The sequence below is a fragment of the Rhincodon typus genome, chromosome 4, assembly GCF_021869965.1.
Source record: "Rhincodon typus isolate 14 chromosome 4, sRhiTyp1.1, whole genome shotgun sequence".
NCBI classification, from domain to species: Eukaryota; Metazoa; Chordata; class Chondrichthyes; order Orectolobiformes; family Rhincodontidae; genus Rhincodon; species Rhincodon typus.
Genome location: NC_063335.1, coordinates 33,033,688 through 33,049,798, shown reverse-complemented (window position 1 = coordinate 33,049,798; position 16,111 = coordinate 33,033,688). Strand labels below are relative to the sequence as shown.

Here is a 16,111-nt window from a genome sequence, read left to right as displayed (position 1 = left end):
GAAGGTAGGGCCAATCAGGGATAGTGGAGGGATTTTGTGCGTGGAGTCAGAGGAGGTAGGGGAGGTCCTTAATGAATACTTTGTTTCAGTATTCACCAGTGAGAGGGACCTTGATGTTTGTGAGGACAACACGAAACAGGCTGATATGCTCGAACAGGTTGATGTTAGGAAAGAGGATGTGCCAGAAATTTTGAAGAACGTGAGGATAGATAAGTCCCCGGGCCATTCGGGAAACATCCAAGGTTCCTACGGGAAGTGAGGGAAGAGATTGCTGCCCCTTTGACAATGATCTTTGCGTCCTCACTGTCCACAGAAGTAGTACAAGAAGATTGGAGGGTGGCAAACGTCATTCCCTTGTTCAAGAAAGGGAATAGGGATAATCCTGGAAATTACAGACCGGTCAGTCTTACTTCTGTAGTGGGCAAATTATTGGAAAGGATTCTGAGAGATAGTATTTATGATTATTTGGAAAAGCACAGTTTGATTAGAAATATAGTCAGCATGGCTTTGAGAGGGGCAGGTCCTGCCTCACAAGCCTTATTGAATTCTTTGAGGATGTGACAAAACATATCGATGAAGGTTGAGCAGTGGATGTGGTGTATATGGATTTTAGCAAGGCATTCGATAAGGTTTCACATGGTAGGCTCATTCAAAGTAAGAAAGCATGGGATTCAGGGAAATTTGGCTGTCTGGATACAAAACTGGCTGTCCAATAGAAGACAGAGGGTGGTAGTAGATGGAAAGTATTCAGCCTGGAGCTCGGTGACCAGTGGTGTTCCACAGGGATCTGTTCTGGGACCTCTGCTCTTTGTGATCTTTATAAATGACTTAGATGAGGAAGTAGAAGGGTGGGTTAGTAAGTTTTCTGATGACACGAAGATTGGTGAAGTTGTGGACAGCGTGGAGGGCTGTTGTAGGTTGCAACGGGACATTGACAGGATGCAGAGCTGGGCAAAGAAGTGGCAGATGGAATTCAAACCAGAAAAGTGTGAAGTGATTCATTTTGGAAGGTCAAATTTGAATGCAGAATGCAGGGTTAATGGCAGGATTCTCGGCAGTGTGGACCTCGTCCATAGATCCCTCAAAGTTGCTACCCAAGTAAAGAAGGCATGTGGTGTTGTGTTGGCTTTCATTGGCAGGGGAATTGAATTTAAGAGCCGTGAGGTTATGCTGCAACTCTAAAGAACTCTGGTTAGACCACACTTGGAATGTTGTGTTCAGTTCTGGTCACCTCATTATAGGAAACATGTGGAAGCTTTAGAGAGGGTGCAGAGGAGATTTACCAGGATGCTGCCTGTACTGGAGGAAGGTCATATGAGGAAAGGCTGAGGCAGCTAGGGCTTTTTTCATTGGAGCGAAGAAGGATGAGAGGTGACTTGATAGAGGTGTGCAAGATGATGAGAGGCATAGGTAGAGTGGATAGTCAGAGACTTTTTTCCAGGGCGGAAATGACTATTAAGAGGGGGCATAATTTTGAGGTGATTGAAGGAAGGTATAGGGGAGATGTCAGAGGTAGGTTCTTCACACAGAGAGTGGTGGGCGGGTGGAATGCGCTGCCGGCAGTGGTAGTGGAGTCAGATACTTTAGAAACTTTTAAGCGACTCTTGGATAGGCACATGGAGGATAGTAAAATGCAGGGTAGATTGATCTTAGTAGCATAATAGTTCGGCACAACATCGTGGGCCGAAGGGCCTGTACTGTGCTGTACTGTTCTATTTTCTATGTTCTATGTAAACAGCGAGACATCTGGATTAGATGTTGTCCCGTCAGGCAGACACAGCATGGATTCATGAAAGGCAGGTCATGTTTAACTTATTTACTGGAATTCTTTGAGGATATTACAAGCGCAGTGGAAAACGGGGAACTGGTGGGTGTGGTGTATCTGGATTTCCAAAAGGCATTGACAAGGTACCGTACAAAAGGCTGCTGCATAAGATAAAGGTGCACGGCGTTACAGGCAACGTATTAGCACGGATCGAGAATTGGTTAACTAACAGAAAGCAAAGAATGGGGTTAAATGAGTGCTTTTCTGGTTCGTGATTAGTAGTTAGTGGTGTGCCTCAGGGATCAGTGTTGGTCCGCAGTTGTTTACAATTTACATAGATGGATTTGGAGTTGGGTACCAAGTGTAGTGTATCAAAGTTCTTGGATGACACTAAGATGAGTGGTACAGCACAGATGAGTGGTGTGCAGAGGTCACAAAGTCTGCAGAGGGATATAGATATGTTAAGTGAGTGGCCAAGGGTCTGGCAAATGGAGTACAATGTTGGTAAATGTGAGGTCATCTATTTTGGCAGGAATAACAGCAAAATGGACTATCATTTAAAATGGTGAAAAATTACAGCATGCTGTTGTGCAGGGGGGCCTGGGTGTCCTTGTGCATGAATCACAAAACTTTGGTTTGCAGGTTCAGTGGGTAATTAAGGCAAATGGAATATTGTCCTTCATTGCTAGAGGGATTGAGTTTAAAAGCAGGAAGGTTATGCTGCAGCTGTATAGGGTGCTAGTGAGGCCACACCTGGAGTACTGCGTGTAGTTTTGGTCTCCTTACTTGAGAAAGGATGTACTGGCACTGGAGAGGGTGCAGAGGATGTTCAATAGGGTGATTCTGGTGTTGACAGGGTCGGGTTTATGAGGAGAGATTGAGTAGACTGGGACTATACTCATTGGAATTTAGAAGAATGAGGAGGCGTCTGAGAGAAACACAAAATATGAAGGGAATAGAGAAGATAGAAGCAGGGAGGTTGTTTCCACTGGCGGGTGAAACTACAGCTAAGGGGTATAGCTCGAAATAAGGGGGAGCGCTTTTAGGAATGAACTGAGGAGGAATTTCTTCCCTCAAAGGGTTGTGAATCTATGGAATTCCCTGCCCATGAAGCAGTTGAGGCTTCCTCATTGAATGTTTTTAGGGCAAAATGAAAGAGAGATAGATTTTTGAAAAGTAAAGGAATTAAAGGTTATGGCGAGCGGGCGGGTAAATGGAGCTGGGTCCATTAAAGCATCAGCCATGATCTTATTGAATGGCGGGGCAGGCTCGAAGGGCCAGATGGCATACTCCTGCTCCTGGTTCTTATGTTCTTATTTCAAATCTGCAAGAATGTTCTATTTTTGTGAAGACAATGCTTATTCTTCCTGCATTCATGAAACATTTCCCAGCCAAGTATTCAGCCAAAATACAAAAGAACAATAATACAGGGCAACCTTTTTTCCAAACTCATCAGATACTTGCATTCAGTACAATGCCAGGATAAGATGTTATTTTCAGTGATTTTCCCCACAGACCCTCTAGCTGTTCAGTGAACCTGCTCCTCAGTCAACACGTTCCCACTGCATCGTTTTCTGCTACAGGCAAGTAAATCCCCAATATAGAATGGAATACTGAATAACCCAGTCACCCCGATAGCTTCGCATGTTTTCAAGCAACAACTTGAGCTGGTTTGTAAAATACGGCCAAAACCTGAACCTGCATTAAATAGATTTGGCTGGAGCGACATGACCATTCATAAAATATGTTATTTATTATTTCAGTGAGGTTTGCAAAATCAAGAATCTTGTCACCTGATTCTGATATTCCAGCTCTGTCATTCATTGTCCCCATTTTGTTCTAAATGAAGCTATAATTTAAAAGTTCCCACTTTAGGGACTGTTCTGTTGAATAGATGGCCCTATTTGAAGATAGCCCGATTAAGTGACTGACTCTTTGAAAATAAAACAGAGTAAGAGAGTGACCTTTTAATGCTCCATGGGGCCACTTCAGAGCAAATCATTTTTACTGTTGCCAGATAAAACGCAGTGGAGATTCAAGGCTGCACTATCAAGGACTGTCAGCAGTACCTTTTTTCTTTATTTGCTAGTTATCAATAACTTTCATTTTCAAATACACATTCTAAATCTCCAGGCCTTCAAGTTGGGATACCAAGTATAAAGACCTCACACTGCTTTGGTGACGTCCCTTTCCCCACCACCAATGCACATCCAAAAGCAAGTGAGGACATAACAACAAGATGTAGAAACCAGCTAAATTATTGAACTAATGCCAGGAATCTATGAACATTTGGGAGGGGATAGAGTGGAAAAGGGAAAAAGCAACTCAAAAAAAAGTTACAGCTAAGCTTTACAGGATTCAGTGCCTAATTTCTCAACAATAGTTGAGAAATGCCAGCACTTCTCTGAAAAACCAGAAATAATATAAATTATTGACTCCCCACAATGCATTAAGAAACTTCTTTCGATTGGATACTCCTCCAGTCACTGAAGGTAAGCATGCAGGTGCAGCAGGTAAAGAAGGCAAATGGTATGTTGGCCTTCACTGCGAGAGTTTAAGTGCAGGAGCAGGAACGTGTTGCAGTTGTACAGGGCCTTGGTGAGGTCACACCTGGAATATTTTGTACAGTTTTTGTCTCCTTTTCTGAGGAGGGATGTGCTTGTTCTCAAGGGAGTGCAGCGAAGGTTTATCAGGCTGATACCGGGGATGGCAGAACTGATGTACATGGAGAGATTGACTAGGTTGGGATTATTTTCACCAGAGTTCAGTTGAATGAGGGGGGGATCTCACAGAGACTTACAGAATTCTAACAGGACTGGACAAGGTAGATGCAGGGAGGATGTTCCCAATGGTAGGTATGTCCAGGACCAGGTGTCACAGTATGAGGATTCAGGGTAGATAATTTAGGACGGAGATGAGGAGACATTTCTTCACCTAAAGAGTGATGAGTCTGTGGAATTCATTACCACAGGAAGTAGTGGATGTTAAAACACTGAATGTATTCAAGAGGCGGCTAGATATAGCACTTGGCGTGAATGGGATCAAAGGTTATGGGGAGAAAGCAGGATTAGGCTATTGGGTTGGGTGATCCACCATGGTCATGAAGAATGGCGGAGTAGGCTCAAAGGGCCGAATGGCCTCCTGCTGTTCCTATTTTTTTTTGACCAAAACATAAATTGCTGGAGAAACTCAGCAGGTCTGACAGCATCCATGGAGAGAAGGCAGAGTTAACTTTCAGTTTTGAGGAAGGGTCACTGGACTTGAAATGTTGACTCTGCTTTCTCTTCACAGATGCTGCCAGGCCAGTGAAGTTTCTCTGACAATTTCTGGGTTTTTTTTTCAGACATCCAGCATCTGCAGTTCTTTGTTTTGTTTTACAATTTCCAAAAGAGGTGTCTTAAACTTCATGCATTCCACTACAAATCTGTACAATTCACAAATGTCTGTTTTGGTCTGATACTTACCTCCATTGGAAAAGCTTTAAAATTAACAGTATGTTCAGAGCCACGCTGGTTCTCTTTGCCCCAGTGAAATCGAACTTCATGTAATTCATATTCATGATTTCCAAGCAGCGGGCCACCAGTTAAAACTGTAAACAATCAAAAAAATTCTATACACTCAATGTAAAACTTCAGTTGTCCACAGAAAATTTTGCACCAAAAATATTTTCATCTGCAGTCAACATAGAATGAAATTCTTCAGGGTCATTAATCTGAGCTGAATTTATACACCTTAAAGTAAAACTTATCTTTTCCAGGTCATAAAATAGTCCAGAAAGTAGGCTAATAGACTCATCCTATTCAAGTTAAAAATAGTGCCTTAATGAAGTGATATAAAATCAGAAAGGTGACAGAGGTAGACCAGGTTGTTGTGGGGATTCTAAATCTGCAAATTACACAGCACTGTTCTCATTAAGTACCTAGAACTTCAGAAAAGTCAGAACAAATTCTCTTCTGGTTTATTGTGCCCTATATGAATACATTTGCTTCCTCCTTCAGACACAAAAAGAGAATTTCTACATAATAATGCAATCTAGATAAGTAATTTATTTTTATATCACATGGAAATTAGTAATTTCTTAAATGTCCAACTGCACAATTAATCTTCTGATTAGTTATAGATGCTATCCAGAACCCAAACTCCAAGTGAATTATCAAACAGTCCTCAGCTTAGTTGAACAAACAAATAAGCTATTACTCAAAGAAAAGTAGGGGTGAGTGTCCCAGCCAATGACAGTTTATCAATAACAGTACCACAAAGTGCAAATTGGTCTATTTTAATGATATTTGTAAGACCTCGTCATACATAAATTGCCATTTTTCCTCTCAAGCAGCAATGATCACTCTACAAAAACAATTAGTCAACTGTATAATGGAACAACCTGACAAGTTGTAAAGGCATGGAAGAGTTAATGAGACTCTGTCCTGTGACCTTAGCAGAGAGAGGGAATTTTTACGCCCTCAGATAAAAGATTGTCATAATGCTAGAGGTTCTACACAAGAACCATTTTCTGTCATGGAGAATTGGTGCTAAAGTTATTGCTGTTCACCCATTAATCAGCAAGGACACATATGGGAAGTGGATTTAGAAGATATACTGATTTGAAAGAGGGTTTTCGATCTTCAATGAGAAAAAGAGATTTCTTTTATTATTATTCTCACAGGATGAGGGCATCACTGGCTAAGCTAGCATTTATTGCCCATCTCTAATTGCCCAGAGGGCAGTTAAGAGTCAACCACATTGCTGGAGGTCTGGAGTCACATGTAGGCCAGACCAGGCAAGGATGGCAGTTTCCTTGCCTAAACGACATCAGTGAACCAGATGGGTTTTTCTCAACAATCAACAATGGATTCATCGTAATCAGTATACTCTTAATTACAGATTTTTTTTAAAATTTGAATTCCCATCTGCCACAGTGGGGTTCAAACCCAGGCTCCCAGAACATTACCTGGGTCTCTGGATTAACAGTCCAGCAGTAATACCACTAGGCCATCACCTCCTCAGATGTACACTGATGTGATTGAGGGGAGCCATCTGGTTTCTGCAAGTGTCATTTAATAACTAGTTTTATCTGTGTGGTTTGGGCTAGCACCAACAATGTGTGTTCAAGGCTATTGAACAAGACAGTTTAGGTTGTACATAAATTGTTGACGGTTTACTAGTATCATGAAATTAATCCCAAATGCATATTCTGATGTACTGCGAAGCAAATCCAAAAGCAACAAAGCTGTTAATTCAGCCTTATTTACAATAGTGTGTCCAGACTCCGTTTCCTCACATTAAAAGTTATTATTTAGTGATCCCCAGAAAAGGTTCAGTGGACAGTCACAAAATTAACATTATGTTAAAAAAGTTACAGATTTAGACAGCTGGGAATCTTGACTTTGAAAGAATGTAGACATCAAGGGAGAGCGAGATTGTTTCCCCTGGTTAGGGAATTGAGAATATGGGGCTATAGATTTATTAGAAAGAACACAGAAGCACAGGCTGTGTGGTCTACTCTTGCTCCAGTACGTGGTCTTAAAACAATTTGAATAGGAGTTTTAAATAAATACAGGAACGAGATTAGATGTGATACATATGGATTAGAAATTTCAGTTGGATGCATTAGAGAGACCTTTGGAGCACAAATATAAACTCAATGGATTGAATCAGGCTAATTGTTTAGAGATACTTTTTTTGACCGTTGTCAACCTTGAGGAGGTAATGGCCTAGTGGTATTATTGCTGGACTGTTAATCCCAAGATTTGGATAACATTTTGGAGACCCAGGTTTGAATCCCATCATGGCAATTCAATAAAATATCTGGGATTAAGAGTCTAATGATGACCATGAATCCATTGTCGATTGTCGGAAAAACCCATCTGGTTCACTAATGTCCTTTAGGGAAGGAAACTGCCAACTTACCTGGTCTGGCCTACAGCACAGCAATGTGGTTGGCTCTGAACTGCCCTCTGGGCAATTAGGGATGGACAATAAATGCTGCGTAGCCAGTGATGTCATCATCTTGTTAATGAGTAAAGAATAAGAAACCTTCTTTTACTGCAAACATTCAAAATGAGATTAGCCTGTGGACCCAAAACAAAGTTGGGGATGGGGTTTGGCTTTGGGAATCATCATAGTTTCCTCAGACTGAATTTTCCCAGCCCCTGAACGATGTGGGCAATGGTAAGACATTTGGGCGAATATGAAAAGTTCTGAAAACGATGATTTTCAACATCAAGGAAAGAAGTCTAATTTTCCACAAGTTTGAATCTCACTAGTGAGCAGCAGGAGACTTATTTGCCTACATATACATCTCAGTAGTACCTAATCTCACCTCATTTATGTACAATTTCCTATTCTCCAAAGACACAGAACTAGATGGGGACGTGAGGAATCTTGGATCTGCCGTGATTCCATTGAATGGGGGAGCGGGATCAAGGGGCCAAATAGCCTACTTCTATTCTTTATGGTGTAAGTGGACTGGCCTCTGATCTGTGCTCCAAGTGAATGAGGTGCCTGCCTTGCAGCTAGTTTGTAAAACTACCCCAATCAATTCTGAAGTGTTTATGTTAAAGACATAACAAAGTCAATGAACAGAACTTTAATAAACATCTGAACCATTATTGTCTTTATGAGAAATGTCTTCACCTAGAGAGCAGTGAACCAGTGGAACTCTCCGCCACAGAAAGGAGCTGAACCCAAAACATTGAAATGTTTTCATGGGCAATGAATTAGAAATAGTTCTTAAGGCTAAAGGAATCAAATGGTGTGAGGGAAAAGCAGGGACAGGGAATGGAGTTGGATGATCAGTCATGATTTCTTGAATGATGGAGCAGGCTTGAAGAGCCAACTGGCCTACTCCTGCTCCTACTTCAATGTCTTGAACATCAACAGCCAAAGATCATAGACTTATTTTTAATTTCCATTCAGGAGCTTACAATTTATCAAGCACGGTTTTCTGTGTTGTGTAGTTCAATATTCTTTAATATATACTTACAAGCCACAAAATGCTCAATACAAGCCTGAATCTTGAAAGAGCTCATGACCACTTCATAATCAAATCACTTCTGAAAATGAATATTCATTTGATAACGGGAAATTTTCTATATTGTGTTAAGTCAGTGTCATCTTCCAGTGGGACAGCATTGGGGTAAAATTTAAACCAGTGCCATGATCAATTCTGGTATAAAAACTGGATTTAGATATAAATCCAATCAGTCTCTCTGGAAAACATACTAAACTAAACATACTGTTTCATCCAAATGAGTGAAATTCCACTGAATGAGATTAAGGAAAAGAACGTCCTCTAAACACTAAAAACTGAAAGAACTGCTGATGCTCTAAATCAGAAACAAAAAGAGAAATCGCTGAAAAAGCTCAGCAGGTCTGGCAGCATCTGTGGAGAGAAATCAGAGCAAGGGTCACCGGGCCTGAAATTAATTCTGATTTCTCTCCGCAGATGCTGCCAGACCTGCTGAGCTTAGAACATAGAACATAGCTTTTCCAGCAATTTCTCTTTTTGTTTCGGATTTACAGCATCAGCAGTTCTTCCAGTTTTTATACAGTCCTGTTTATGCTGTGTCTTACACAATATTAACCTGCTGAGGAGTCTGCTGAATGATAGCACAATAAAACAGAATGGATTAAACCCGTCTGCATAGGCAGCTTTCCTATCACACCTTATGGGAAGAAGAACAAAATGATGCATCGAAGGAAATGCACAAATTCAAAAATAAACATTTCATAATCTGTTGCACAACCCAAACTTGGTTCATATTTTCACATACCTGATTTGGACTTCAGCAGTATCTGAATAGTGTGACCATCATTAATTACTTCAGAATCTCGACAAACAACATAATTTGGTGATAAACGTACTTCCAATAGCGAAGGGTCATACTTTGCCTCCCTGGAGTTCAGGTTTATGGGGGACTGATACTCTCCATTTGCTTCAGGAAACAACAGGCCCCATTCCACTCCTAAAACAGAGCAAATCACATTGATCAAGTGAGCACCATACATACCTGCATTCATACTTTTAAAAGGATTTCAAAAATGACAAAATTAAAGCTAGATTCAAAAACCAAATAGAAGTTTTTCCTAGGCTAAAGTTGAAAGTTAATTTTAACTCTGAGAATAAGAGTTTGACAGCTTACAAGTTATCATTTTATCAAATATGCAATTTTCTTATATCAGTTGAGCATCTCAGTTTTGGACTGGGGGGACTTTAAAAGGTCTGAATAAGCCAAACTTTGCAAAGTAAGTTCACAATGTACCCGTGCGGGGGCTGACTGCCAAAACAGAATTGATTTTTAAGTATCAAGGCATATCTGTTTGTGTTAGATCCCTCACCATAGAAACAAACATTAGAACAAAAAGTTTTAAAATGCAAAGTTTAATTTTATATGCAACAAAAACAAAGTTGCTGGAAAAGCTCAGCAGGTCTGGCAGCATCTATGATGGAGAAAACAGAGTTAACGTTTCGGGTCCGGTGACCCTTCCTCTGAACGGCTATATGGTTTCTTTAATGAAGGAAATGCATGGCAATGGTGACAAAATATCATGTTTCCATTTGCACACTTTAAAACAAAGTTGTTCAGGATCTCACCTTCCTCATATCCCCATTCCAGACCCTCCTTATAGCCGTAAGGCCGGGTTTCCTCAATGAAAGGGCTGTCGGCCATTGAAAAGGCAGCTACTGCAATGAACAATCCCAACTGCGCTGTGCAAGCTGCTCCCAGCTGTTTCCGAGCTGTACCCTAGCCAAAACATGATGGTTATATAAACTACCGAGCAATCTAGCCTTTAAAACACAAATTCCACAAATCACTAATTCATTGGAAACAGCAACCTGACCAGTTGCTAAACAAATAGTGCCGCTCATTATCTGTCACCTTGGAGAAGCAGAAATGTCACGCTCCCAGTTTCTATCCTAACAATACGTGAAGCTAAATACACTGATACAAGTCCACAAATGGTTTCTGTACTGTGTAATTTAACATACAGTGTAAGTTTACACTCTAAAACCCCTGCTCCCCGACACCAGTGAGAAAGGGCGAGCTGTTATTTACTCCCCAGGTTTCAGTGAAAGCAGGAGGATCTGTCCAATCACACTAACCTGTCCAGCGGATCACCTCTTCCAATTTAGTGAGTGGGGTCAATTTAGGGCTCTTCCAGCGAAGTGGTAGTGTCCCTACCTCTGAGCCTGGAGCAAAAATAGAGATTGCTGGAAAAGCTCAGCAGGTCTGGCAGCACCTGTGAAGAGAAATCAGAGGTAACGTTTCGGGTCCGTTTGCCCCCCCCCCCCCCCCCATCCTCCCCCTGAGCCAGGAGGTCCCGGGTTCAGGTCCCACCCGTGTCCTAACATCTCTGAACAGGGTTCTTTTTTTTAAAAAAAGTTTATTCTTGGTTAGTCTTTTGGACGATGTTAGCGTTCCAGGGACAGTGTCACTGAACAGATTAACAGGGCAGTTGGAAACGATAAAAAAAAACCCTGAATTCTGGTCGTTGATCAAACTGACCTATTTAACATGGCAGATTCAGATTGCAGGAGTAACTTTATCCCCCTATTGCAAGGGAATATCTCTAATAATAGTGCGATGAATTTTGTAAAAAAGGACGTAACTAGAATCCTGTATCATTCTCCCTAAAGTATAAATCTCGGTTATTTTTAAAACCCAGAATGATATTTATTAAGGGAGAAATGTCACTGAATAACCATCCTTTATGGCTTTACATCTCAATTACAAATGAAAAACCGTGCAGCTTAAAAGCTGCTCTGTGGTATTTTCTGAAAACTCCCCCCCCCCCATTACAAAGCGTTAGCTGAGGCCCACAGCAGGAAGTCTGAACATTATTACACCGGAGACTATACCTCCCAATGCTTTTCAAAGTTTCTTGTTTTTAAATCCAAAATATTTGCAACGCACTTACCGGGACCTTCCCATTAACTGCCAGACAATACTCAGTAAAACTGTAAATCTGTCCTGAATGGTAATCCTGCCCCTGCTGTTACTCTCTGATTCTTGCGGTGAATTTACAAAATATCTTCACCTCTCAAACTCGCAGAATCGAACAAGCTCATGTCTTTCTGATTTTGACTAAACTACATGATCCACGTCAGTGGGTGGTTCCACTCTAGAATCGCTGATTCCAACAACTGAAGTCGAAAGAGCTCACACACAGTGCACGTGTACCACAACAATATGAAATGTATTGGACCTGTCTTGTTTACCCACACAGTATAGAATATAAATGCAATGTGAATTATTTAACTCAACTTGGCTCTTCTGGTCCTAGCTCAAAACATGCCCCAAGTTCATTGATTTCCGTATTTAAGCTGAGGTATCATGAAGTGAGGGATGTAGAATCTAGTTGAGATCCTGGAAGGTGCCATACATAATACTTGCATCTGCACATTTAAACATCGAGTGCTTCATCAGTACCTTAACACTCTCCCTCTTTCCGCCACACACACACGCGCACACAAATCCTTCCACCAAAAAACATATTTCTATGACCTTCTGTGCAATTGCTCATGTTGATCAGAATTTTTATAGAACCCCGACAGTGCAGAAGTAGGCTATTCGGCCCATCGAGTCTGTATTAACCCTCGCATTCAGACACGTTCCCTGCAAACCCCAACCCTGCATTTTTCATGGCTACTCCACTTACCCTGCGCAATTTAGCATGGCCAATTCACCTTACTGGGGGAGGAAACCGGAGCACCCGGAGGAAACCCGCACAGACGCGAGAAGAATGTGCTAACTCCACATAGATAGTCACCCAAAGCTGAGAATTGAACCTGGGTCCCTGGCGTTGTAAGGCAGCAGTGCTATCCACTGAGTCACTGTGCTGCACCAAAATTGATGATTTTATCACAAGGAATCATAGTACTGTTATGATACTGAAGGCCACTGAAGACTTCATGTCTGTCTCCAAATGAATATCATAAACGTAAGCTATTCTCCTTGACCTTTCCCCTTAATACTGCATGTCATTTTCATTTAAATAATCATCTCATACTCTTTTGAATGCCTTTATTGAACTTCTCTCCAACATACTTCCATATAACATGGAAGGAGACTCTTCAGCCCATCATGTCCATGACAGTCACAAAGCACCTATCAACTCTCATCCCTTTATCTAGCACTTGGCCCCTTACCTTTTCTGCTGTGGTGCTCCAAGTGACCATCTAAATGCTTCTTAAATGTTGTGATGATTCCTGTCTCTACCTCAACGTGTACTATGTTTTGTTCCTGATTTCCAGCACCCACAGCTCTTTTTTTTTGTCTACAGTTTTAACCATTGGCTTTCATTCTATTATTCAATCTATTAATCTGTAAAAACTGAAATGAGTTGCCTTTATCTTACGGTACTCTTTCAGCTCTGTGCCTTTTTTCTTGCCATTTGAAAGCTGAGAATGCACAAAAAGATGGCATGTTAAGAATATCATTTAGAGATAGATGATAAAGGGACAAGAGTGATAGGTGCTTTGTGACTGTCATGGATGCGATGGGCCAAAGAGTCTCTTTCTATGCTATAAAATGCCCAATAATCTCTATGTTTTCCCACTACCTGGAAGTGTGTTGAAGAGAGCTTCTATCAAGCATTCAAAAGAGTATGAGATGATCATTTATACTGGCATGGAGAATGGTACAAAGTGGCACTTGACAGCAATCTGCTAGATTAACATGAGCTTCTGATACATTAGGGAGTGCACCAGGGTTTAGCGAAATTGCTTGGGTAAACAGAAGTTTGATAATTCTGCAGTGAAGCTCCTGGAGTTGTTTTACACCATGACTCCTTTAGTTTTATATTACTGTGACAGAGGAACTGGGGATTCTGTAGAGACTGGATGGCTAACCTGACATTTGGCAGTTTATGGTGGAATGTGAGGTGTAGCTGCTCTGATAGATTCCTGGGGCAGGATTTTTCAAGGATTGAGACATTGACATCAAGGTTAAAAGAGGGTCCTGATCAGAACAATGATCTTGCAGCGATTTCCCATGTTTTGCCCAGAGCAGCTAATGTGAAGCTGGAGGGCCAGCAGGGAAAGATCTTCAGTCTTGCATCTCAGATAAGACAGAGAAAGAAAGAGTGGCTCCATGCATGTTGCGGTACACTCTCAGCAACTTTCGTAACTTCTAAAATAAAATTATCACAGTTGCCTGGTCACCATAGTGAAGGGAGAACCCTGTCAGAGGGCAGTCTGTGACCACAGCACCGAGAACAAAACCATTGGAAGTAGGCCTCAAAAAAGACATGGAACATTGGCATCGTTTGTTGCTGGAATTCTACCCCCAGGCAATGAGCTGTCTTCAAGCTACTGGTTACTCTCTCCCACCTTCATGCCAGTCCCCATGTGACGGTGAAAGTTCAGCCCTGGAGTCTGTCAGCAGTGAGCAGAAAGGCTGCAGGAAACAAAGCAATAGGTATTTTAATATTTTTAATTTTTATTGCGATAAGTAAGTTAATATTGAATGTGGTGTCTCGTAATTGGATCTGCAGGTGAACCTGTCTTTTCACACACCCTTAACATTCTAGCTGTCAACAAAACATGAGGGATAATTGTAGTGATTGTAATGGGATCAGCCAGTTGGACATCATAGAATAGGAGTTCCCTGATTGGGGCTGTTAATCTTGTCCAATCAGGGAGCCCTGGCTGAAGGATATAAACAGGAGTGTCAGAGGTTCTGTTCATTCTGAGAGCTGGCTCTGAGGGAGCTGGATCAGTGTCAAGGACTTTCCAAGTGACAGGATACCGGCCTCTGTGGAGTTATTTCAATGACGACAAAAGAGAAGCACCCTCCTGAAGAAATTCACCCACAACAGTCATCTTTGAGTTGGGGTAAGCATTTCTGGCATCATGCTGTTATTTGGGAAGCTTGGCTTGTTCGATCCTGCCATTAAAGACTGGGCCCAATATGTGGAAATAGTGCATTATTTGTTCGAGGCAAATGACATTGGGGCAGATGAAATGCCGCAGGGAATTCTCCTAACAGCTTGTGGACCAGCAGTTCTTTCAGTTATTAGGAGCCTCAGTTTCCCTGAGGCATCAAATATTAAAATCATTCAAGAGTTCACAGAATTAGTTAAGGAATATTACTACCCCAAGCCTCCTCTAATTCTGAGATGCTATTGGTTTTACTCTGCAGTTCGAGAATCAGGGGAATCTGTATTGGGATTTCTTACTAGGTTAAGATGTCTTGCAGAAGTATGTGACTTTGGTTTAGCCCTTAAGATGCTGAGAAACTGTTTATTTGGTACGTGAGATTAACGATGAAACATGCAAAAGAGCCTAGTAGTTGAAGCTGAACTGGACTTCAAACAGGCACCACAACCGGCTTTATCGTTGGAAAATGCAGCAAGTGGAGCAATGAGTTGCAGGGTATTCCAATGGAAGTGGACACCCTCGCCAGGCTGACTGAGCTTGGGGAACACCACTTGGCTGAAGGCAATTGCATAGCCTCACTCGGGGCATATTCTGAACAGAAAGACCCTCGGTCAGCCCACAGCAAAACCCCAAAACAAAGCCAAGCCTTGGCCAAACGGTTAAAATTTTCTTCAGGATTCGGGCTGGCGAGCCATTGTAGCTGCTGCCGGTATATGGACTCAAGCCAGCAAAAGAGTGCCACTAGGCCTGAATTGAGTAAGAGAACTCATGGGCTGGTAACCAGGAGAGAACACACCCTGAAAAGTCCACCTACATTTGCTTTGGATCAGTTAAATTGCTTAGCAACATCCAAATTACAACCAATCAAAATAAACATCTGGTTAAATAGTGAACCAGTTCTAATGGAGATCGATACTGACATGGCTGTATCAGTGATTACAGAGCCAGTTTTTAACAAAAGTCACTCTGAGGACCAATACCGAGGAACAGTTACAGATTAAGGGCACAACTTCCGTCTGGTCTCTTATCAGAAGCAGCTGGTTCAGGTATCATTGATTGCAGTAAAAGGCTCAGGCCCAAGCTTGATGGGGTGACATTATTTGAGACAGAATCACTTAACCTGGCTCAACATTTTTCGATTAGAAAATGGCTGCATGAGTGAAGTCCTAATTAAATACTCGGCTGTTTTTCTGGATGGACTAGGGACCATCAAAGCAGCCAAAGTCACCTTGCATGTTGACCAGGAAGCAATCCCATAGTTCTGCTAGGTCCACCTAGTGTCATTTGCCTTGCGTGCAAAAGGAGAGGCAGAAATCAGGAAGCTGGAAAGTGAAAGAATCAGCAAACCAGTCCAGTTTGTGGAATGGACAGCACCGGTCATACTGATTGTGAAGCCTGATGGGCTCGTTCACCATTGTGGGGAGTTTAAACAAACAGCAAAGCCATTTTCACAGCTGGATAAATAC

The 16,111-nt window shown here is 41.7% G+C and overlaps 1 protein-coding gene across 2 annotated transcripts in view; it reads right to left on the bottom strand.

Annotated features, from left to right (window-relative positions):
• ca8 (carbonic anhydrase VIII) overlaps positions 1–11,842 on the bottom strand; it is a 38,969-nt gene extending 27,127 nt beyond the window's left edge. Inside the window, exons 1-5 of one of the 2 annotated variants that reach the window (XM_048595994.1) lie at positions 11,684–11,842; positions 10,869–11,005; positions 10,359–10,509; positions 9,538–9,729; positions 5,230–5,354 (exon numbers count right to left, since the gene is read on the bottom strand). In XM_048595994.1, the coding sequence (XP_048451951.1) occupies positions 5,230–5,354; positions 9,538–9,729; positions 10,359–10,434 (393 nt within the window). In that variant the 5' untranslated portion in view covers positions 10,435–10,509; positions 10,869–11,005; positions 11,684–11,842. Of the gene's footprint in view, positions 1–5,229; positions 5,355–9,537; positions 9,730–10,358; positions 10,510–10,644; positions 10,830–10,868; positions 11,006–11,683 lie in introns of those variants that run through there. The other variant, XM_048595993.1, reaches the window with a different exon arrangement.
• Positions 11,843–16,111: the final 4,269 nt, after the last annotated feature.